The sequence below is a fragment of the Tursiops truncatus genome, chromosome 2 (assembly GCF_011762595.2).
Source record: "Tursiops truncatus isolate mTurTru1 chromosome 2, mTurTru1.mat.Y, whole genome shotgun sequence".
NCBI lineage: Eukaryota > Metazoa > Chordata > Mammalia > Artiodactyla > Delphinidae > Tursiops > Tursiops truncatus.
This window is the reverse complement of record NC_047035.1, coordinates 50,529,633-50,553,571: the sequence shown is the minus strand read 5'-3', so window position 1 is coordinate 50,553,571 and position 23,939 is coordinate 50,529,633. Positions and strand designations below refer to the sequence as shown.

The 23,939-nt window shown below is 36.2% G+C and overlaps 1 protein-coding gene across 2 annotated transcripts in view; it reads right to left on the bottom strand.

Annotated features, from left to right (window-relative positions):
• The window catches only part of NEMF (nuclear export mediator factor), a 52,987-nt gene extending 29,654 nt beyond the window's left edge, over positions 1–23,333 (bottom strand). Inside the window, exons 1-15 of one of the 2 annotated variants that reach the window (XM_019923938.3) lie at positions 23,176–23,333; positions 22,262–22,330; positions 22,046–22,148; positions 18,959–19,084; positions 9,127–9,275; positions 7,801–7,868; positions 6,750–6,836; positions 5,455–5,528; positions 4,511–4,581; positions 3,987–4,062; positions 3,537–3,599; positions 1,816–1,893; positions 1,524–1,732; positions 1,084–1,275; positions 647–710 (exon numbers count right to left, since the gene is read on the bottom strand). In XM_019923938.3, coding sequence (XP_019779497.1) covers positions 647–710; positions 1,084–1,275; positions 1,524–1,732; positions 1,816–1,893; positions 3,537–3,599; positions 3,987–4,062; positions 4,511–4,581; positions 5,455–5,528; positions 6,750–6,836; positions 7,801–7,868; positions 9,127–9,275; positions 18,959–19,084; positions 22,046–22,148; positions 22,262–22,330; positions 23,176–23,234 — 1,488 coding nt within the window. In that variant the 5' untranslated portion in view covers positions 23,235–23,333. The remainder of the gene's footprint in view (positions 1–646; positions 711–1,083; positions 1,276–1,523; positions 1,733–1,815; positions 1,894–3,536; positions 3,600–3,986; positions 4,063–4,510; positions 4,582–5,454; positions 5,529–6,749; positions 6,837–7,800; positions 7,869–9,126; positions 9,276–18,958; positions 19,085–22,045; positions 22,149–22,261; positions 22,331–23,175) is intronic. The other variant, XM_033851169.1, reaches the window with a different exon arrangement.
• Positions 23,334–23,939: the final 606 nt, after the last annotated feature.

The following is a 23,939-nucleotide window of genomic DNA, read 5'->3' as shown; positions in this document are numbered from 1 at the left end:
AAAAACAAGAGTGAAAAGGGAGTGATTGAGGTAGTTTTATTTTCACTACGAGTGGTCAAGAAAGGCCGCCCTGATAGTCTTAAGTAGACACATGAATGATGAGGGGGATCAAACCATGAAAAATCTGAGGGGAGAACATTCTTGGCAGAAAGAGCAAGTGCAAAGGCCCTGAGAAGGCAGTATGGGCCACTGATGTAGGAATAGCTTAAGATCCCACTGTGGCTGGAAACAGTGTGTAACAAGGGGAGTGTGGGTGATGTGATCAGAGGGAAGCAGATAGGCCTCCCTACCTGATCCAGGCTTTAAGGTGTCTTGAGTAAGATGGGAAGAAACTGGAAGATGTTGAACAGAGAGAAATGACTTCATTTTTTTATTTAAAATGATTGACTGGATATGAGAAGAGTCCAGGATGACTCCAACATTTTTAACTTGAGCAAAAAAGGGATAATTACTGAGATAGAGACCTCGGGAAGAGAGGGTTAGGGGAGAAAATAAATACTGGAAATGCACACATTTACAGCAAAATTAAGTTTGAAAGGTATTTCTGAATTTGAAAACCTCATTTAAAGAGAAGAAATAATTAAGTCCATTAAATTAATAAAGCAGAGAAAAACAATTAACATTCATTCTAAGAAATATTAAGTACCTTCTCAGCAGCTTCAACAGTCTTCTGTGTTTTCTTAGCAGCATATCTCTTGTGATCATAATACCTAGAAAAATGTATCTTTTAATTTTAAATAAAATCTTTATTCTTTAGTTTCCTATTTATGTTATTTCTAATTTTACAGACTCACAAATCATCAAGAACAACTTTAAATACTTTTAAAAAAGTATTTCACCTCAAAGAATATACAGTCAAAATAATGATAGTTCTTATCCTTAATACCCTAACAGATTTATTGCAGATAATATTATACCTAAAATTTATACTTATGGGAATTCCCTGGTGGTCCAGTGGTTAGGAGTCTGTGCTTCCAATGCAGGGGGCACGGGTTCAAACGCTGCTCAGGGAACTAAGACCCCACATGCCATGCAGCGTGGCAAATAAATAAAATAAAATAAATACTTAAATTTATGACTTACTTTTTGGCATTGGCATATGCTGACAAGCTGAGATCAACATCAACAAGCAATGGCCTATTTTTCTGAGGCTTCTGCAGTTGTTTATTCTTTTGCTTTTTCTTTTTTCCTTTTGGTGGTTCAGTTTCATTTTTCTCAGTACTGACGTCACCATCAACATCATCATCTTCCTCCTCTGATAACAAGTATGGATTTCTATTAAAAATATTCAATAGTATTTCACTAATGTCAATGACATCCCTTTTTTATTTTCAATTTTTTTCTCAAGGAAATTATAAATGGTTTACGGTACTTAAATAGCTGCATTATTTTAATGTAAATTAATTTTTTTCTGTATTTTCAAAGATAAATTTCCAAATAAAAAAAACTTCAATGAATACAGTGAAAAATTAAATAGCAAAGTAAAGACAAACACTAACTGCTTAACTAAGAATCAAACTTACCTTAGCAGCATTGTAACATGATTTGTTTGTAGTTTTAATTCTTTGATTGCATTTGCAACAGGGTCTCCTTGAGCTTGGGCTTCTTTCACAATTAACCCAATTTCTGTCCAGTCTATCTGGTTGGCTAAAGCACTTCGAACAACCTGAATGGCTCTGTCAACTATTTGTAGGTTCATTTCTATAAGCTCTCCTTTAAGTTTGTCTATTTCCTTATGAAATAAACCAAAAACATGTGTTACAATGCCAAAGTTACCATTTTTGAAAAAGTATCTGAAAAAGCTAAACATAATACCTGAGCCTGCTGAAGAGCTTCTAATCTGTTTTCATGATCCTTTCGGACATTATCTAATTTCTTCAATGCTTGTTTTTCCTTTTGTTAACAAAACAGAGTTTTTAAAAATTAGATTTCTTCTACCTTCTGTACCTTCTCTCTTTTACCTCCTGAAACTCACTATCCCACCCCTACTTCTGCCCCCTCAATGTTGTTACCTAACTAGCTAAAGTTCCCCATAGTCCATCTCCCCAGGTCTATCCTACCCCAAAGTGTTTCATGCTCCAAAATTACCTCTCCTGACCATCTACATCCCATTCCCTATACAGGAAGGTATTTTGATTACAGGTTACATTGTATGTAAGATATGCCCTACTGCCCTTGCATTATTCAAGCAGGCAGAATTCAAGACATTTTTCCCTATGACATTAAAGTTTGGGGGAGTGCATTTTTAGCATTAATTCCTAAAATAGCTTCCTTTTTTTTTATTGCTGCTTTTAATTTTCTCAGCCTTATTTCTAGTATTTTACAGAGTATTCTTCTTCCTAAATTAACAACACAAAGGCTCATGGTAGTTATGTGAACTTTTATACAGTCAGCCCTCCGTACCTGCAGATACAAAACCTGCAGATATGGGAGGCTAACTATATTCCCTGTACTACACCATTTTATATAAGGGACTTGAATATCCTTGGATTTTGGTACCCACAGGGGCTCCTGGAACAACCCACTGCAGACACCGAGGGATGGCTGTATAGCATTCTATCACACGGAACTTACATATTAAGGTTACTGATGTGGGGCTAATTTTGTAACACTAGTAATAGCATCACCAATTAGTGAATGTTTGCATGCTGGATGTAATGTTAAAAATATTTAAGTTATAAGAATGGTGACTATTAAAAGAACACACAGTGATTACTAAAATAATTCACGGGTATTTTGATGTACATGGGGTTCAATGTTACTCTTAAATATCTGTTTACTTACTAAAGTGCTGCCACCATGTGGCAATCACACTATGTAACTCATGTGACCCACTTGCTTTGAAATTCCGCTCTTGTTAATTTTTTTACAACCAAGGTGGGGAGGATACAGAGATTCACATAATTTCAAGTTTTTGCACACATATTTTAAGATTCGATGAATATTTCTGAAAAATCGAATCAAGCGTGACTTTGGCCATTTTCTAAAACTGTTCTGCAGTAAAAGCTCCCCAAACATGGTCAAATGAGCTGGGAAAACAAAACACAGCATATTAAACCCTCCTTGTGGAGTCATGATACATGCAAAGCATATTAAAGACCTAGTTCAAAAGCCCACTTTAAAAAAGAAAACAGTTTAATGATAAACAAATATATACTTATTTGTATAGAGAAAACTATTCCCTCTCCTTTGGCCTATTTAAAAATCTCCTCTTTGAAACACTATTCCCTTTACAGCAAAGTTTGAGAAGCTCTGGGTTGTTGTAATAAAGCAAATTATACCAGGGAATAAATAACAGGCCTCCTTCCCACTGTATTTTCTGGTTTAGAGAATATTTGATATTCTAATGGAGCAAATGAACGTATTTTTTTTTAAACACTGATAGTTCCCCTGGACCTTTATTAATATACCAAGAGATCAGGGCATTCCCAAACTACTTCTAAAAGGCTGCCCATTCCTGTATGAGAGCATCACCTACCCAGCAAACCACACTCAAGGCTAGCTGGTTTATATAAATGTTTTTAATAACACCATACCTGTTGTAAAGCTTTTAAATCTATTTTCTGACCTTCTATCTTGGAATAAAATTCATCTACGGCCTTATCAAAAGAAGAAAAAGACAATCAACTAGCTGGAAAAAAACCACACAAACACGGTCTCTGCTTCAACTTGCATACACAGAATTTTAGGGTCCATTTTGTTTCATAACACCACTCAAAGAACTTGAGTAGATTTCCAGTAAATGTATTATATAGCTAAGCAGTCAGGAATCAAATTAAGTTCAAATCTTTGGTCCTTCATCTTGAAATAAAGAAACAACAAACATTTCCACTAGTTTGTATCTGTGACTGCACTGGTTTTTAATGTCCAGATTCATAATGATTGTAAAGCAGAAATATTTTCAATTTCTCAATCAAAGCAAGTTGATATTAATTTAACAACTCACATCATGCTAACTGGTCAAAAAATAGAATCAGAAAACCCACCTTGTCAAACGATTCAAATTCTATATATGGACATTGTGAATGTTGAGAAAACAAGAAAGGATGAAATTCCTCATACCTGTAAAACATATTTACCAAGAACATCAATAGGGACTTCCCTGGTGGTGCAGTGGTTAAGAATCCGCCTGCCAATGCAGGGGACACGGGTTCGATCCCTGGTCCGGGAAGATCCCACATGCCACATAACAACTAAGGCTGTGCACCACAACTACTGAGCCTGCGCTCTGGAGCCTGCGAGACACAACTAATGAGCCCGTGTGCCACAACTACTGAAGCCCGCACGCCTAGAGCCCGTGCTCCGCAACAAGAGAAGCCACCGGAATGAGTAGCCCACACACCGCCACAAAGAGTAGCCCCCACTTGCCGCAACTAGAGAAAGCCCACGCACAGCAACAAAGACCCAATGCAGCCAAAAATAAACAAATCTATTTAAAAAAAAAGAAAAAGAAAAAGAAAGGAACATTAATAAACACCCAAAGCAAATCGATCCATGCCTACATACTTACGTGAATATGTCTTCGGTTGGTTTATCTACTTCTAGGCTTGGTTTTATTTCTCTTTTCTGAATGATATACCCCTACAAAAATCCAACATTAAAACTAATTTCCATTCATAATTAGCAGATTTACTTTGCTTGAATGATATTAATTTTATTAACTTACAAAATTATTCTAGTTATAAACAATCAGCATTTGTCTACTGATTGTATTTCTCAAAGTGATGTTTTTAAGACTCAGTAAGTACCATCAGAAAATACTGACTTATTCATATGAACAAGAAAAAAACAGGGAATAAAGAAAATGAAAACTAATGATTTGATAAAGTGGTGAGATTATACATGTGCATTTTGCTTTTTTCTTTCCATTTTTCAGATGTTCTACAACTTAAAAAAGCCAAAAGCACTTTACTTCCAGCAGAAAAATCTTTGGTTCACTTTGCCGGTAGGAAATTTTAATTCATTTTAGTAACTGGATGCAGGGTATATTTGGAGTGAATTTAGCTGTAATTAATCAGAACTTTTCCTGAACGTTTTTTGTAAGTAAAGTTATATACTTTGAATAGGGAAGAAAAACAAGATATGAGGTAACCCAGAGAATATTTAATAATTAAAAAGATGTTAATCAGTAAATTTTTGGAAAGTGCTGGCAAATTAAGATGTGCTTCTCTATCTTAAATCAACCTAAGAGGAAATATTTTCAAATTCCTCAACTTTTCAGGAGTGCCAATATTGCCTTGACCCAGTACTTTATAGAAGATTTAAGGAACAGAACAAAAATCAGAAACCAACAGCAATTAAAAAAAACTACCCTAGAATAAGCATATTACAGGTGTTAAATTTCCAAATTACAACAAAAAATTTACATATACTGATCCTTCAATGAACATTTAAATTCTATAAATCTAAATAAGTAAAACATCAACAATAAACAATAAGCATTTGTGGTGCTACCTTTCCACTGAAGTTGGATGTTGTTTTCATATACTCTTCTGCTTTCTGAAGACAAACAAGTACTTTTTCAATATCTAATAGGGGAATAAAAAAGGAAAAAAGGAGTGCCAATCAACTGTCCATAACTATTATTAAACATCTATGTAGAAAACAGAAAGTGCTTATGAAATAATACAAGTTGTTCAAGAAAATTAAATATAGTTATTTCATGTTTATAATCAGTTTATTAAATAAGAATATATTTTGGCCAGCTTGTTGTCCCAATAGCTTTTATTGAATCCATCTTTCCCCTCATGATATGAAAGCCACTTTGTTCATATGCTAAATTGCCACATATATTTGGGCTTGTTTCTGAATTCTTTATTCTGTGTATTCCTTCTCCCAAAACTTAACTTTTAATTACTATAGCTTCATAATACATTTTAATTTATGAAAAGATTATACTCCATCATTACTATTATTTTCCAGAGTTTTCCTGAACATTTTTGTATGCTTTTTACTGCACATATCAGATTCATTTAAAAAAGGAAGTGCAATAGCAAAAATAACAATACCACCTGTCGGCATTTTGAACAGGATTGCACTAAATTCATGTATTTCAGAAACTAAATCATTCACTTAAAACATTCAATTCGTATTTTTAAATGCACAAAAAAATTTTACATTTGTGCATTTGTGTATCATAAAAATGATCCCTAAACCTTAAGAAGTGATATAAATCCCAAAATATAAATATCAAGAATGATTTGTTTTCATTTTACATGAGAATCTGCAGATAAAAATTTGTCAAAGACCAAAGCTTCCATTTTCCTTATATTTCCTCCAATTTTTTATTATCCTAATCTAGAAGTTAATTTAGGTTCCCTTAAGTAGTTACAAAAGCCTAATTCATTATAAAGTCACACCACAGCACTTACAGAATTAAAATGTATAAATAATGCTACTTCTAGAAGCCCCTCAGGTTCTGAGTCTGAAGGTGAATAATTCAACTCCTTCAAGCCTTGTACCAGAGACTGTCTCAAGTGCAGTAACCCCTTCCAAAATTTAGGGGGAGGGAGGGAGAATATTCTAAAATCAGAAGGTAATAACGTAGAGAGATTAAACTGCATGTTACTACGGATAAAGCCATCACATTAGAGTAGGAAGTCAGGAATACCATATGGATAGAACACTAACAGGTCAAATGTTTTTAAGTCTAGAACTACCCACTCACTTACTACTTTTTCCAGAAATAATTTTCATAGGTTTAAAAAAATGAAATAAAAATGGGCAAAACTTGTAGCATGCACACATACCCTTACTTTCAAATTTTTCATCCAGTTTGACATTGCCAGAGAATCCACTTTCTATAAGACAGTGTTCAATGAGAGCTGGTCCACAGGCTATAAAAGCAGAGGATATTATTTGTAGTATTTTCCTATAAAATTTCACGTTCAAAATACTAATGTATATCCCAATATAAATGATCTACTCAATAACAGTAGCCAGTGAAAATAACAATTAGTTTACCTATTTTGAAATGTTATTAGAAATGACAGTTCAAGTATTTATAAAAATTTGAGACTACAATAAAATTGTAGAAGTCAATGCAAGTTATAGGAATTTAATGGAATATAGCCACGTATAAAAAGGATTATAAACCAGGAACGAAAGGCTGGTTTAGCATACAAAAACTGGTTGATGTAATACACCATATTAACAGAATAAAGAAATAGAAAAATCCAAACTTACAAATTTTACACATGCTATACTAACAGATGGAAAGTTTTAAAGATAACTTTTTTAATGCATTCTAAACAGTAACTCCTGTAGTAATCAATGGTACCTGCCTTCTCATATGTCCTCCCCAGATTCCTTAGTATAGGGATAAGTGATGATTTTCTCAAGTGTAAAAGTTGATTAGATTATCTTTACCCTGGTTATCAGCGGCACCTGGCAGACCTTGGAATGCCCTGAGACTCACCGATAAAAAACAAAAAGCGAAACAAAGAAAGCCCAACCAAGCTAAGTGACTATTAAATCAAAAAGACAGACACTGAAAAAAACAAAAAAAAAAGATTTCTTAGAAAACTATACCTGGCGCTCAAGTGCTAGATAACATAGTTTGTTTACATAACTGTATTGCTTTTAAATAAGATGTAACATAAAGGTCAAAGTTCATATGGTATAACAAATTTCTCTTTCCTTGAAAATAAACATTTACTCAAAAGATCATTTTAAACTCCTTTCTACATTTATCAAGTTGTTCTAATTTTCTACTAGAACTAGATTTCAATGTGTTACATATATTTCTAAGAAACCATATTATCTTACAAACACTTCATTGCTCTATATAGGATTACTCACGAAGTAATGGGTTAAGAACTCTCTTCAGTAGTTCACCCTTAGGTGCACTGGCTATTATTTCAGTCAATCTGTGAAACAAAATTGACACACCCCTTACTATCTTATATTTAATAAACCCTACAGCCATATTCATGTTCACAGTACTTTCATATGCATCAATTTGCCTGATCTTCAAAATATCCTAAAATATAAGAGGAGCTAGTTCACTTTATAGGTTAAAAAAAAAAAGGATCATAAAAGTAATTTATCTAAGTTTAGTAGGTTCCTGAACAGCAGACTGGGACTTGAAACCAAGTTTTCCAAGGAACATCAATACTTTTTCAACGAAGTCATACTGCTTATCGTCAGCATGCCCATATATGACATGAAAGACACATTTTTATCCAACAGTTAAATGTAGTTTGTGGAGACTGGTGATATATGGGTTTTTAAAAAATATTTTATTGTAGTTGATTCACAATGTTGTGTTAGTTTCAGGTGTACAGCAAAGTGAATCAGTTATACATATATCAATACATATATCCACTCTTCTTTTTTTTTAGATTCTTTTCCCATATAGGCCATTACAGAGTATTGAGTAGAGTTCCCTGTGCTATATAGCATGTTCTTACTAGTTATTTATTTTATATACAGTAGTGTGTATATGTCAATCCCAATCTCCCAAGTTATCCCTCCCTGGTGATATATCTTAACACCTGAAATGGCTTTACCTAATTAAACATCTAGAAAGAACTCAAGGATGCTGTGGGCCACAGTATTCCCCCCCAAGTCAGCATCAACCTCACCTGCAAACTTGTTAGAAATGTAAATTCCTGGGATCTACACCAGATCTACTTAAAACCTGGTGGGGGCAGGGGGATCTATATTTTACCAAGCCCTCTAGGTGATTCTGATGCATTCTAAACTTTGAAAACCACTGCTGTAGCCTATTAGCAAAGCCTTCCAGCCAGAAGAGTACTGTTATAGTCAGCACCTTATCGCATCATACTCCTATTTTTTAGCTAAACCAGAATTCCTATCTCCTTTTGCGCTCTGCCAAGATATCCATTTGTCTTCTCACAGAACAGCTAATAAATTCCCCCACTTTACCAAGAAATCATAAACATCTGAAGTAACACCAAACTTAGATTAAAAAAACGTACATTTGCCACTCCCAAATAAGGCTTAATTGCTTACGTTTAAGCGCACTTATGTAGTTCAAGCAGCCCAAATTTATTTTATGCAAGTAAAATATTTTCTTATGTGACAGTTCTTTCATATTCTGATATATGATCTATTTTACTATGTAATACAATATGAAATGAGTTAATAAAACAAACATGTTACCTTTCCAAGGTAAGCAAAGGTTCGGCAGCTCTAGCATGATCAACTGGATAGTGTTCACGAACAGCAAATTTAACATCATCTGACTCATCAGTTCGAAATCTTAGGATATTTAAAATTAGGTACTCATAATCTGTAAGAACAATGTTCCCCTGTAATAGAATAAAATATAATTTAATGCTTTTCCCAAATCATTCTTAAATCTTAAAAATTGAGAAAGAAAATGTAGTCTCTTAAAAACCCAATCAAGGCTATAGAAATGAGTTACAAACACAAAGCATTTGAGTTGCATCTAAACAGTGCCCCTTGCACTTGCCCAGCACAGACTATGAAATAAAATAAATCTAAACACCCCAAGTTTGAAACATAATGAAGGAATCAAGAGCAACTTTAAACTCACTGTCTGGTGGTTCTGCAGAGGTCACTATTAGAAGCAGAATAATCAATTAACACCTTGATGACCACCAACTGAACTTAATGTTGCACTTGGTTGAGGCAAATCTACAAACACTGTGGCTTATTAAGAAAAACAACATATATTTCAGAAGCCAAACACAGAGCTATTTATACTTTCACCTGCAATTTGTCTTTGAATAACAATTAGTTATATGGAAAAATCAATAAAGGCCGTTATACCCTTTGACCAAGGAATTCCACACTTGGTTATGTGGCCTAGTGTAATACCTCAATAAAACCAGAAGCTACATGCTTAAACTGCATCTTACTTACAATAGAAAAAAACTGCAAACAGCCTAAATGTAAAAATTGGAGATATTGATAAATAAATTATACCAATATGACAAAATATTTAAAAGCTGTTAACTTAAGAAGATTATGTAGGACTTACCTGGTGGTGCAGTGGTTAAGAATCTGCCTGCCCATGCAGGGGACACAGGTTCGAGCCCTGGTCCGGGAATATCCCACATGCCGCGAAGCAACTAAGCCCATGTGCCACAACTACACAACTAGAGCCCGCGCGCCTAGAGCCTGTGCTCCGCAACAAGAGAAGCCACCAGAATTGAGAAGCCCGCATACCGCAATGAAGAGTAGCCCCCGCTCAATGCAACTAGAGAAAGCCTGTGCACAGCAACGAAGACCCAACACAACCAAAAATAAATAAATAAATAAATAAAATTGATTCTTTGAAAAAAGACTATGTAAAAAAAGTAGGAAAATGTTTATAATGTTAACTAAAAAACAGGAAGACCAAAAAATCCTGTATTCTGGGAAGTATAAGGCAAATGTATCCTGGGAAGTGGAAGGCAAACACAGGAAAAATTAAAATACTTATTAAAGAGTGAGGATTAAAAAGTCTTTTTAAAACTTAATATTGTTACATAATCTTTTCAATAAAAACCAGGGGAGAAACCTAATGAAAATAAAACTGCCCAAAAAACACAAACTTCCAAATTTATTATAGACAGTGAAGGTTGCTGTATAATTAAAATACAAAGACGCATCCATGAAAATAAATGGTCACACATGCCTTAGCAAGTACTTAGAAGGTGGTCCCAGAAGACGGTGGGAACAGCCCCAATCTCATGAGGAATAACAGGTTGCAAGATAATGTTCACTAGATGGGGCCACCATTCACCTTGATCACAAATATACAGGCATACCTTGACGTTATTGCAGGTTTGGTTCCAGACCACCGAAATAAAGCAAATATTTCAATAAAGCAAGTCACACGAATTTTTTGGTTTCCCAGTGCATATAAAAGTTATGCTTACACTATATTGTAATGTTTAATAATATAACGTAAAATATAATGTATCATAACACAATGTATGATACAGTGTATAAAGATAATAATATACTTTAAAAAACAAGGTACGTAATTAATTTAAAAATACTTTATTGTTAAGAACTGCTAACCATCATCTGAGCTTTCAGTGAGTTGTTCGTAGTAACATTAAAGATCACTGATCACAGATAACCATAAAAATATAATAGTAATGAAAAAGTTTCAAATATTGTGAGAATTTTAAAAATGTGACAGAGACATAAAGTGAGCAAATGCTGTTGGAAAAATGGCACTGACAGCAAAAAATTACTTGATGCAGGACTGCCACAAACCTTCAATTTGTAAAAAACGCAGTATATGAGAAGCATAAAGCAAAGCTCAGTAAAATGAGGAATGCCTGTAGATAACCTGAAGTTACTAGGTGTTGAAAGAGCAGGACCTACTGCTAAATGTTCCAACTTCAAAGAAATCATGCATTTAGAAATTTAAACATTTAACTTAAAGAACAGAAATGTTAACTGGAGAAGGAAAGTAGGAGACTTGGATAGAAGTCCATATAGTGTCTGATTGGTTCATAAAGGTGTGACTTGAAAAACAGACGTGGCCATAGGACCTGGCACATATAAAGTGCTCAATAAATGTTTGTTGAATCAAACTGTTCAGTTATCAAGAACATCTGGAAGATTCCAGTAGGGCAGTTACTTCCCTCAGAGGGCTTTCTTTAAACCAAGGTTTCCCAAAAGTATTCTGTTAAGATGGTTTCCACTACTCCCATTAAAAAGAAAAAAATTCTGTGATCTAATAAGTTTTGGAAATTCTATGTAACATATCCTTCCCTAGGGGATGTACACATCACATGATCATATTAAAGGCACTGGTAAGTCCTAGAGTTAAAAAAAAATATTTACCTTATTTATTCTCAAGGTTCTTCAAATTTTTATGACTAGGGGAACCATTTTTCTAGGCTATTATCATATGGAAGTGGTGTCGAGGAATTTACTTGGGGAAATACTGCACTTGTCTCTGATGTACTCAATAATCCATTTTCTAATCTTACTTTCTCCAGAGTCTTTCTTACTGGAAACTTCTTTTCACAAATTAATAAACTGACTTTCTTAAGTGAGTCTGAATAGTAACAGCCTCTTTACCCAAGGTCTGATCGACTCTAGATAAACCATACATCAAAATTCCAGACATGAAGGCTAGAAGCTCAGACCCTGGTATAGAGAGAGGAGAGAGCAATCTTCAAGATCTACTGTAAGAATCAACTAACATACTTCTCTTAAATACCACAGTGAGTACTGAAAATTCCTAAGCACATACTCTCATATATAAATCCTGAATATCTATTCCAAACTCATCACTAAGTGGACCTCTGGAACCTAGACAGTACACATGCCAATTGAGCAGAGCCTTCAAAACAGAAATACACTAAATGCAAGGGGGTATCCTGGATTGAATCCTGGAACAGAAAAAAGAACATGAGTAGAAAAACTGGTGAAACCCAAATAAAGTCTGTAGTTTGATTAGCAGTAATGTACCAATGTGAATTTCTCAGTTTTGACAAATGTACCATGGTTATATAAGATGTTAACATTAAGAGAAACTAAGTGAAGGGTATACCAGAATTTTCTTTATTATCTTTGCGACTTTTCTACAAATCTAGTATTACTATAAAATAAAAAAATTATTTAAATTTTTAAATGATAATAAAGACTTTTTTATTCTGTGGAAAGAAATTTTACATCATTAAGTGCTAAGTTTAAATTGAAAAAGGAAAAAAAGAAAAAAAAGGAAAGGCCTATGTCTGATATATAACTTAAACTTCACATTGAGTTAAACCTAAGGCAGCCTGCAATTAGTTACATTCTAGAGATTTCTCCCCCCACCAATGAAAAAAACCTTCTCTTGTTTTTTAATTGGGGTGGGCGGGAGTGGGGGAAAGGGATCATAAATAGGACACCAAACATAACAGTGGTTACTTTGGGATGAGGAACTGGTTAGGCCAGGGGTGATAAGACCTTCAATTTTAATTCTACAAACTTTTCTATATACTGAGAATGTATTTGTGTACTACTTGTATAAACATTTTTAATTTAAATGGTAGTCTAGATAATTCTAACTATTGTCCTACTGAGAAAAAGAAAAACTGGACAAGATACAAAGCAAGTCTCTTACGAAACAAAAAATGCAAACAGGCAGTAAACATTTATAGGATCAAAATCTAGGAGAGGAAAACTCAGAAAGGTGAGCTCCACACTTAGAGCTCCTTCTTCCCTAGGATCATTTATCTAACAGTTAAGAATCAGCTGACAGGCTGAGAAGCTGAGCGTGAATTTTGATAGGCTCACAGGACAACTAAGGAGAATAAAAATTTGAGTTCAGGGTCCAAGTGAAAGGGGTAGGGGCTAAGGGGATTTATCCCTGATAAGTTCAGCTATGAATACTGACCCCAAAAGGCTGCATCCCAGGAGGAGTGAACGGGAAATTTTCCAGCTTTCCCACACCCAGCTCCTAATCAATTCAATTCTTGATTGGAGTAACGTAATATGGGATTACTTGTGTCCTTAGCAACCTGTCTAAAGCAAATATCCTCTCTAAAGGAAGATAACATCATTCCAGGTGTCACGATTTATCTATTACTTTTCCTACTCAATGCCTGGCACACAATAAAGTAACCAGGCATGGGAGTAGACAAGACAATGTAATTATAGTTATAAGAATAACAGACTATAAAACAGACATCAGAGGAATCAGATAATAGAGCAATTACAAATGATTCCAAATGATTCTTGTCTGATAGCAATAAAATTAGTGGAAGATAGATCAAAAGAAAATATGACTGAATTTTCCCATACTGATGAAAAACACCAACTCACAGATTCTAGAAGCACTGTGAACCCCAGAAGGTAATTACAAAGGAAAATCAACTAGACATATCATAGCAAACTACTGAAAATCAAAGACAAACAGAAAAAAATTTAAAGCACCCAGATAAAAAGGAGAGATTACCTTCAAAGGAGCAACAGTATGACTGACACTGGTTTCAACAGAAACAGTGGTCACCAGAAAACAATATACTATTTTTATAACTGCCAAAAAGTTATTCAACTAATTAACGAGAGAACTAGATGACAAAACTGGTTCTAAGAGAAATGAAGTAAGTGGACTACTTAGAGTGGGTGAGAAAAGAATGATTGTGTAAGATTGCCAATTTAGGGCAATAAAACTGCAACCTCTGGGGCTATCTTTTCTCTGGACAGAGATAATTTGAATCTCTACTAGATGAAATTAATTTTCATTGCTATCAGGCAAGAATTATTTGCATTGCTATCAGTTTTCTATAAGTTAAAGTCCACCCTTAACGAGTTGTAAAAGAGCCTAATCAAGAGTAAATAGCAGGGTCTTCCCTGGTGGCGCAGTGGTTAAGAATCCGCCTGCCAATTCAGGGGACATGGATTCGATCCCTGGTCCGGGAAGATTCAACATGCCGTGGAGCAACTAAGCCTGTGAGCCACAACTACTGAGCCTGCGTGCTGCAACTACTGAAGCCCTCACGCCTAGAGCCCGCGCTCCGCAACAAGAGAAGCCATCACAATGAGAAGCCCGCCCACCGCAAGGAACAGCAGTCCCCACTTGCCGCAACTAGAGAAAAAAAAAACAAAAAACCACATCCCTAGAATCCCCAGGAGTGTCGGCTAGACAACGCTAGACAACACCTGGCAGGATACTAAACTGACATTTTGTCCTTTTTGTCTCTTTTCAAATTTTGGATAATTTTTAACAGTCTCCTCTCATGATTACAACATCTCAAATTATTTTTGATTACACATATACACAGAAAAAGCTACTTTGTTTCTTGGACTGATTTATTTACACAAGTGCTGCAAGAAATGTTAACTAACATATGTATAAATTATAGACAGCAAATCTAGAGCCACATGGTATCAAGCAGTTACTGAAGCCTTCATAATCACTGCTGCCTGAAGAATTCATAAGATATTTGGAATTATATCTTCAATAGCCTCTATTATTCCAGAGACTTAAAAATTATTATTTGCTTCTAACTCAAAGCTATGGAAACCAAAAAAAGAAAAGAAAAAATCACTACTGGTTTTGTCTGTGGTGCACATATAAATGTGAGTAAATTCTTCTCTACGAGAAGTCACGCAAATCTACAAGAAGTGACCTTCCTTACTTCCTGCAGGCTAGGATCCTATATGCCACAGATAAGGTATAAGACTAGGTTCTCAGGAGGGCTTTGTGGACACTGGCTTTACATACGAAGTATAACCTTTTTTCCTTAATGGTGAGCTTTTCACACCTAACTGAATGAGATTTATTCTCAAATGTGACACTCTAGGTTTGACCTTGGCTACACAATCAATTTGCCTAATTGTAACCTGGTAAAAAGGACACATTCTTATTGAACCTATGTAAATAGACACATTGTCTTGAGCAGTAAAACAATCTCAGTAAAAGGCAAGTGTTCCTAAATTCTAAGAGACCAAAGAGAGCAAACTACCATTTAAAGAATGTATCACTCCAACTAGCACTAGTATAGTTACTAAGTTACACGTCAGAAGGGCTTTATCATATAACTATCATAAAAATAATATCAACAACATTCTGAAAAAAATAACCACAATCAGATTCTCCCCAGTTTATTCAGTCCTGTGTAATCAATTCTGATTGTCCTAGATCATAGGTTAACACTCTATTTTCATGAAGGCATCTGCTTCTAGACTAAAAAGAATCTTAAAAATCCTAACTTGGCATCCCTGATACAGTCTGGCATCTGTCCAAGCAATATTAGCTCAGACAATATGAGTCTATTATTTAAGAGCAGGGATCAGCAAACTTTTCCCATAAAAGGCAAGATAATAAATATTTTAGGGTTTGTGGGCCACATATGGTTTCTGTTGCATCTTCTTCTTTCTTTTTAAAGAGCTCTTTTAAAATGTATTGCAAAAACCATTCTTAAACTCACAGGCTTTACAAAAAGGGGCCACAGGCTGTAGTTTATCAACTCCTATTTAAGACTATCTGGTATGTCCTTTTCACCAAGGTTCTGAGACTGCCTTCTTTGTTAAAGACCCGATTTATAATGACAAAATTATGGAGATGGAACAAATTAGTAGTTGCCAGCGTGCAGGGATGGGAGGAAGAGGGGTGGGTGTTACTACAAAGGGGTACCACAAGCAAGGAAGATCTCTGTGGTAATGGAAGAATTCTGTATCTTGATTGCAGTGGTGGTTACTTGAATCTACAAACATGGTGAAATGCATTGAATTATATGCATACATTGTACCAATACTGATTTCTTGATTTTGTTATTGTAATATAATTATGTAACACGTAACAACTGAGGGGAACTGGGTGAAGGGTACACCAGACCTCTCTGTTCTATCTTTGCAACTTCCTGTGAATCTATAATCATTTCAAAATAAAAAAGGTTTTAAAAAGGTTATCATACAAATTTTTTTTTTAATTGACCACTACCTGAGACCACATACAAAAATCAATTCCAGGAGAGCAGCCACTGCAGCTGTAGCTGCTGCTGCCTGCAGGGGAGGGGGGGCAGAAAGATGGGTAAAGGAATTAGAGGCAAAGAGAAGTGCATCGACAATTAAAGACAAGTGCAAGGATCAGCAGGTGGTCTTGCTGTCCCGGTCCCACATCCAGGTAAATAACTAATACAAGTATGTCCACTTCTGATAGTTCACTAAAGTGCACGCTTATAATGTATGTGCCATATATCTAACAAAAACCTTAAAATGATTAAAAGCATGTGGTAAAAAACGTTGATAAGAAAGAAGAAAAAACGAACAGCTCAATATTATTTTTAAAAATTACACATTCTATTATTCGGGTCTCCCTTAATTATTTAACCAATCTCTTACTCATAGAAATTTAGCTTTGAATAATGGAGTCGCTTGGAGTCTAGCTAGAATTGAAAAATTCCACACATGAGGACAAACTAGGGACCGATTTCCACTTAAAAGCTGTGATAAGTCCAGCCCAAGTGACTCATGCAAGAAATAAATGGGAACATTTAAGAGATGACAGTCACAGAGAAATGGAGAAAAAGCAAAAAACAACAAACAACAAAACAACAAGGACATTTAGCTTCTTTCCAAGTTTTAACTGTTATAAACACTATAAAGACTATCCTTGGTATGGTCCTTCCTGAGCACTTGCCTCAAACGTTTCTTATGATAAATTGCTAGAAGTGGAATTCCTGCGTCAAAGGTTATGCACATAAACTTTAAAAATCATGTTATATACTGTCAAACAATCTTCCAAAAATAATGTTCTAATCTACCCTTGCGGGCTTCCCTGGTGGCGCAGTGGTTGAGAGTCCGCCTGCCGATGCAGGGGACACGGGTTCGTGCCCCGGTCCGGGAAGATCTCACAAGCCGCGGAGCGGCTGGGCCCGTGAGCCATGGCCGCTGAGGCTGCGCGTCCGCAGTGTGTGCTCCGCAACGGGAGAGGCCACAACAGTGAGAGGTCTGCGTACCGCAAAAAAGAAAAAGTAATAATCTACCCTTGCTCCCGTACATCCTTTTTCAAATTCTCTCCCTTATTTTTTTTTTTTTTTGGCCACGCTGCACAGCTTGCAGTATCTCGGTTCCCTGACCGAGGACTGAACCCAGGTCACGGCAGTGAAAGCCCAGAATCCTAACCACTAGGTCACCAGGGAACTCCCTGTACATTCTTTTTTTTCTTTTCTTTTCTTTTTTTTTGTGGTACGCGGGCCTCTCACTGCTGTGGCCTCTCCCTTTGCGGAACACAGGCTCCGGACGCGCAGGCTCAGCGGCCATGGCTCACGGGCCCAGCCGCTCTGCGGCATGTGGGATCTTCCCGGACCGGGGCATGAACCTGTGTCCCCTGCATCGGCAGGCGGACTCTCAACCACTGCGCCCCCAGGGAAGCCCTCCCTGTACATTCTTGATAATACTGGTTATTGTCAAACTTTCCAATCATTTATATATTGACAGAGAAAGAAAAAAAGGGGAGGAAAAAAACTATCATTTTTATCTTTCAGTAATCTGTTAATTTATAGAGTATTCATGCTTTCATAAGCCATTTGTATTATTTTTTGAATTGTGTAATCAAGCACTTTACCCATTTTTCCACTTGAATGGTTTGTGAAAACTACGTATTAGGATTATGAGCATTTTATTTACCACACAAGTTAAAATATTTTTCCCCAGTTTTTCACTTTTGATATATGTATCAACAGTTCATGGTGTTTTCTGCCTTACACAGTTAAATTGCCTTACACAGCTTTAAAATTAAGCAGTCATATCTATCAATATTTGTTTTCACTGTTAGGCTTAAAAGTCTTTTTCATCCCAAATTCATATATCTTAATCCATATTTTCACCTAGTACTTCTATGGTTTCACTCTTTATATTTAAATTTTTGATGCAAATGGAATTTATTTTGCTGTAGGTAGCTCATGAAACATTTCCAAGATAGAACAGGTAACTAAATGGAAGGATTAAGAGGCAAGAAGCAAGAATGGTGAGGCCATCAGTAGTCTTCCTCTTACGACTGATGACACTGAAAACATGGCAATGTCCCTGAGTCTCAACTGCGGTCTCATTTATGACAAAACTATTTGACAATTTGCTGGTTGTACCACTCTAGTCCTGAAATATAAAGTAGTAGATAATTTCTTCAGTTCTCGGATCGTCGTCTCCTACATTCAAATGCTATTTTATTATAGTTTTTGTTTTTGTTTTTTTTCTGGCCATGCCACATGGCATACAGGATCTTAGTTCCCAGACCAGGGATTAAACCTGCACCCCCTGCAGTGGAAGCACAGAGTCTTAACCACTGGACCACCAGGGAAGTCCCTCAAATGCTATTTTAAATGGCTACAGTCTGCCTAAATTCTGGCCTCCAGATAAAAAGGAAGATTAATGGAAAATTACATTTTACTCGTGTTGCACTTTATTATCCTAGTGTATCAATGGCCTTTGAGAAGAAAAAAATGTTCCCTGCCCATGTCTGACAGCACTATTACATGAATAATTAACAATATAATAATTCTCCTCACCCCATCCCCCAAATTTAACTTACCCTGTCATACAGCTCAATGATTAAGTGATAAGCAGCTTCATCACTTCCAAATTGAAAATCCACAATTCTATCCACACCAAGCTGTTTTGCACTGACTAATCTCCGACTCTTCAAATGTTTTCGGCACTAGCAAGAAAGAGAAGAAAAAAGGCATTTATATAGTAAAAGTGAATTCCTAATCATTCAGTATTGGTTTATAATTAAGTTTCTTCTTTTCATTTCCATCAAGAATAACATCTTAAGACTAACAGATAAAACAGTATAGTCAAAATTAAAACTTACAGAGTCATTATCAGAGGAAACACATTTTATTTCAGACAACTCTGACTGCTAACTCTGAAACAGTATTTTATATCCAATTTTTAAGTAGACAATAAGAGACCTATAGCGAAGTTTACATTGTTGCTTTATACCACTGCTAAATAAATCCGTTCTTATTCTGAGGACCTCACACAAAGCTGTAACTTTTTTTTAAGCCTCTTTCTACTGAAATTTTTTAAGTATCCCAAATTTCCTTTCGCGTGTTTGTGTTCAAGATTAACTAGTGGTTTCCACTAATCTTTCACTTCAAATACAAATTCTGAACCAGGAGCTTATTGGATTTCTATAAATTAGTCCTCCAACTTACAACCAATTACCCTCTATTCCCACAAACTTTATTAATAAAACCCAAACAGAATTTTTCTGGTACTATCTCCAGGCTTTTGAACAACCTAGCTCAAATCCAAATGTAGTAACTCCTATCCTTTATCAAACCCCATTCTTCTTATCCCTAGTCATAATGTTCTTGTTCTTATAAACAATTAAAATAAAATTAACACGTTAAACCCAAAGACAATTTACTTGGTAAATACCTACTGTTTTATATTACATGTACAAATATTTAAGTATGACATGGACCAAAAACAAGACTACTCTGTAGCTCCTAAAAAAAATTTTTACAATTGTTTCTAAATTTGAATTTGAAAGATCCCTTAGTCAAGACCAGAAAGAATGCTTTCTTTTCTTCAAGCCTCAAATCCAAAACAAATTTTACAGAAAATTTAAACTAAAACCATCTTAAAAAAAAGGAGAAGAAGAATATACAGGGTCATTCTTCAAATTAATGCCAATTTTTTCATAACTAAGAAGAGTTCTTCTCCAGATCTACTGTTCAAATTGACTAAAATTCTCATTTTATATATTCAGGCAGAATTATATACTCACATATATTCAGGCAGATGTAAGACTTTTCAACCTTCATAGAATAATCTCTCCCTCCTAAATTCAATAGTTCTCATTTAAACGTGGCCTATATTAATTTTGATTTAAACAGTGACCTACATTCAGGGCTGTCTTTAAATCTCCAGGTGAAAATCATAATCAATTCCCCCAGTAATATTTTGAGAAAAATAAAGTTAAAATGAAGATAAAAGGCATCCTTGAATGGAACAGAAGTCCACACCATAGAATGGTGAAAAAGGGAACATTATCATGAGTATAGATGGACATATAATACATATGTAAAACTTGTTTTTTCTTTATTTCCCTACTAGCAGCTTGGTGAAAACAAGCTTCTGTCAGTGCCACAAAGCTACAGCTGGCATCCCCAAATGTGAGAATTAGGAACAATCACTGTGATTTACCACATACTAAACGTGACCCTGCCTGTGACATACAACAGTAGCAGCTCTTTTAGTTATTTATAAAGTACTTAACATTGTCTGCTCCACTGAAGAGAATTTTTATACACATTTAGATTTACATGCACACATAACTCATTAAATTCTAAGTTTTTTTTTTTTTTTTTTTTGAGTGTCTGACCTCCTATTGATGTAGCCTCGTTTGGGGATGTTTATACAGTCCCAGTATCATATATCTTATTATCTGTTATATCATATGTAAAACTGAAACAATATTAGTTCTTCATATCCAAGTTATTAAACAACTTAAATGAAGTATGCATTATTCTTTGAAAAGTACTATACAAATATAAAGTGTCATTATTATTAAGGACAATCCCCAAAATAGAACCATTTGGGGTTACTATTAAGTAAATTAAACTTTTAAGAATTTGATAATTTTGTGACAGGCCTTGTGATTTGGGAAACACTTACCTAACGTGTAATCCAAAACAGATTCTAAGTTGCTGGGGATAAGGATCTTCTCTGTAAAGCCTCTAATGAAATAACACAATGCCAAAACAAATAAATTTCTGAAGGAAAGTGAGGAGGAGAGGAAGAAGGAAATTAATACATATGGAGCCCTATTATGTGTCAGGCATTGTGTTAGGTGCTTTACATGTAACTTCAATTAATCCTCACCAATAACCCCATGAGGGAGGCATTATCTACATTTCACATTTAAAGAAACAAGTTCCAAGAGATTAAGTAAAATTTCCAGGTTATAAAATTATTCAGCAGCAAAACCATTAATTCAAAGTTAGGTATATCTGACTCTAATGTCTTTCCTCTGCATCATGAGCTTTTCAGTATATCTCTTGTGTCAATAAGCAAAAGGGTAATACATCCACAAATGTGGGATCTCAGTTTTAATAGTAAAAACAAAAAGAAAAGTGAAAAGTAAAAAGATATGGTTGGTAGCATACTAATGTCACTGAGTATTCCAACAAAACACAGATTGGTAGCTGAAAAGTGAGCTGTGGAAGACAAGGCTAGGGAAGGAGGGAGGAGGGCAGATTACAGAAAGCCAAGAATGCTGGGGTATAGGATATGGATTCAGCAATTAGAGAATCATAAAAGGTGGGAAAACTAATGAAAATGATGCTTTAGAAAAACCAATGTCGGTCTAACACAGAATTGTTTTGATAGTGAGAAGAGTATCAGAGTTAAATAGCTATATGTCCAGCATTATAAAAGCTTGAGTAAGAACGGTAACTGTGGGAACATAAAGATGTGGCGCACAAAGTGGCACGAAGGGTAAAAGGGAGAAGTTAAACATCTCCTTTATTCAACCAGTATCTATCAACTACTCTATTTTATCTCTATTTTATTTATAACAGTGAAGAAAAACCCATTTATAATTTCAATTGTTAGTGACCAATCTCAGGGCCGTAAAATTTAGCTTCAAGTATAACTTAAAACTTACCTTCATGGCAAAACTAGACGGCATCATATTCTTAGGCCATTCAAATTCTGTCGTGTGAATTCGTATGCCAGATTCAAGTAAAAGTGTAGCTTTAACGTCTGGTCTGTAAAAGAAAAAAGTCAAATTTTTAGGGGAGCATTAACTCAGGTTAAAAAAAACAAACAAGCTCATATTTAATTATACAAAAGATAAAACAAGCCTATAAAATGCTCTTACTTTTGAAGACGAATAAGATACGTCTTATTATCCACATCGTAAACATTGTTTACTCTCATTCCTAGCAAGCTGCAAAGAGAAAGGAAACATGTAACAAATCATACTACCATTCGAAACATAAAACTTCACACAATTTAAAGCTGTAGGCGAAAGCAGAGATGGCGAAAGGGGGGATCTTTGACTCTAAAGATACGGAGTCAACCAGTGTGCAGTCTGAAGGCCATCAGACATTGAGCCCAAACCTTGAGTGTAACTATTTAAGAACGAAAGTGGTCTATCAGCTCTAGAACACTATACTATGCCTTGAGTATTTTAAGTGATCCAATATATATTTTAGGAAATACAATAAAATCTAACCCACTTAATTATAAAAGAAAATATGTAAACGAGGCCCTGAGAAATATGACAAAGCTCACACAGCTGAATGACAGAAAGCAGATTAGAATGCAGACCTCAGGCCAAATCTGTTACCTCCGGCTAAAAAGGCGATGCTGCCTTTCTCTGCGGTGAGGAGGAGCGTCTAACAAACCAAGCCTCTGGTCTGGAAACCTCTGAAGCAAATGACTACACGCGTCCTCCACCTGGCGTCTCGTCTTTTACTAAACGTTTGCTGCCAGACCCGGGCGACTCAGGCCGACAGGCCGAGAGCCCCGCCAAAGCCGGACGCAAGACCTGGCGAGACTAGCAGCCCACGAGAGCGGGGAGCGGGGCACGCGACCGCCGGGGTCCCCCCGGTATCCTGAGAGCCACGGAAAGATGTCACGCGCTCGCCCACTCAGGCCTAGCCAGGTCCACAGAAGAACAGGACCGAGGGGACCCAGGGGAAACATAAGGCCGTTCTTGTTTCCACGGTGGAGCCATGGCCTCTGCCTCCTGCACCACCCGCACGAGCCTGGTCACCCGTCATACAGTACCGGGCATTCAGCTCCGCGAGTACCGCGCGGAGGTCAACGGTGCTAAAACGGGTTTTCATGGCGAGGCTTGAGGGTCTCTACCGCAGTTTCCTCCGCCGCCGGCCTGACTCAACGCTGCTACTCTTATGCGCAGGCGCACTTGGCGGATCTACGGCCGCGCAGAAGACCCAATATTCCTTGAAGCGAACTGCTTTTCGTCACTTTTGTGCAGCGTTCGGCTGTCAAGTCCGTCGTCAGCTCCCTTTTCGTTGTACCAAAACAATTCGAAATAGATCCAAACTATTTTCTTGAAACTTCATTCCTTCCTGGAAAGCTTATGGACTAGGCCGGTTACTTTGCTCCCTTGCGTTTCGGGACTCAAGCCAGCCTCCACAGTGACCCCTGCGGGTCAAGACAATTTACAAGAAGCGCACTGGGAGGATTTCCCCAGGTGGGACTCAGCGTACAGGAGCAACGACCCCTTTCCCTGACGTGCACAGTGTTGAAATTTAACGAAGTGGACTATTTCATACACCCTACAGTTACCCTCAATGATCAAAGCAAATGAACCCTCAAAAAGGAGTTCCTATTCTGATGTCTTGCTCTCCGAAGAGCATTTTGTGGTGTATTGTGGGATTCTCATCCAATCTAGGTACTGGGATCCCCTGGGCTCAGCATAGTACCTGGCATACAATAGGGGCTCCATTAATGCTTGGCAACCTGAATATTCAATTGTTTCGCTAGGTGATGGTGAAGTAAGATTAAAAATAAAAATAAGACAATAT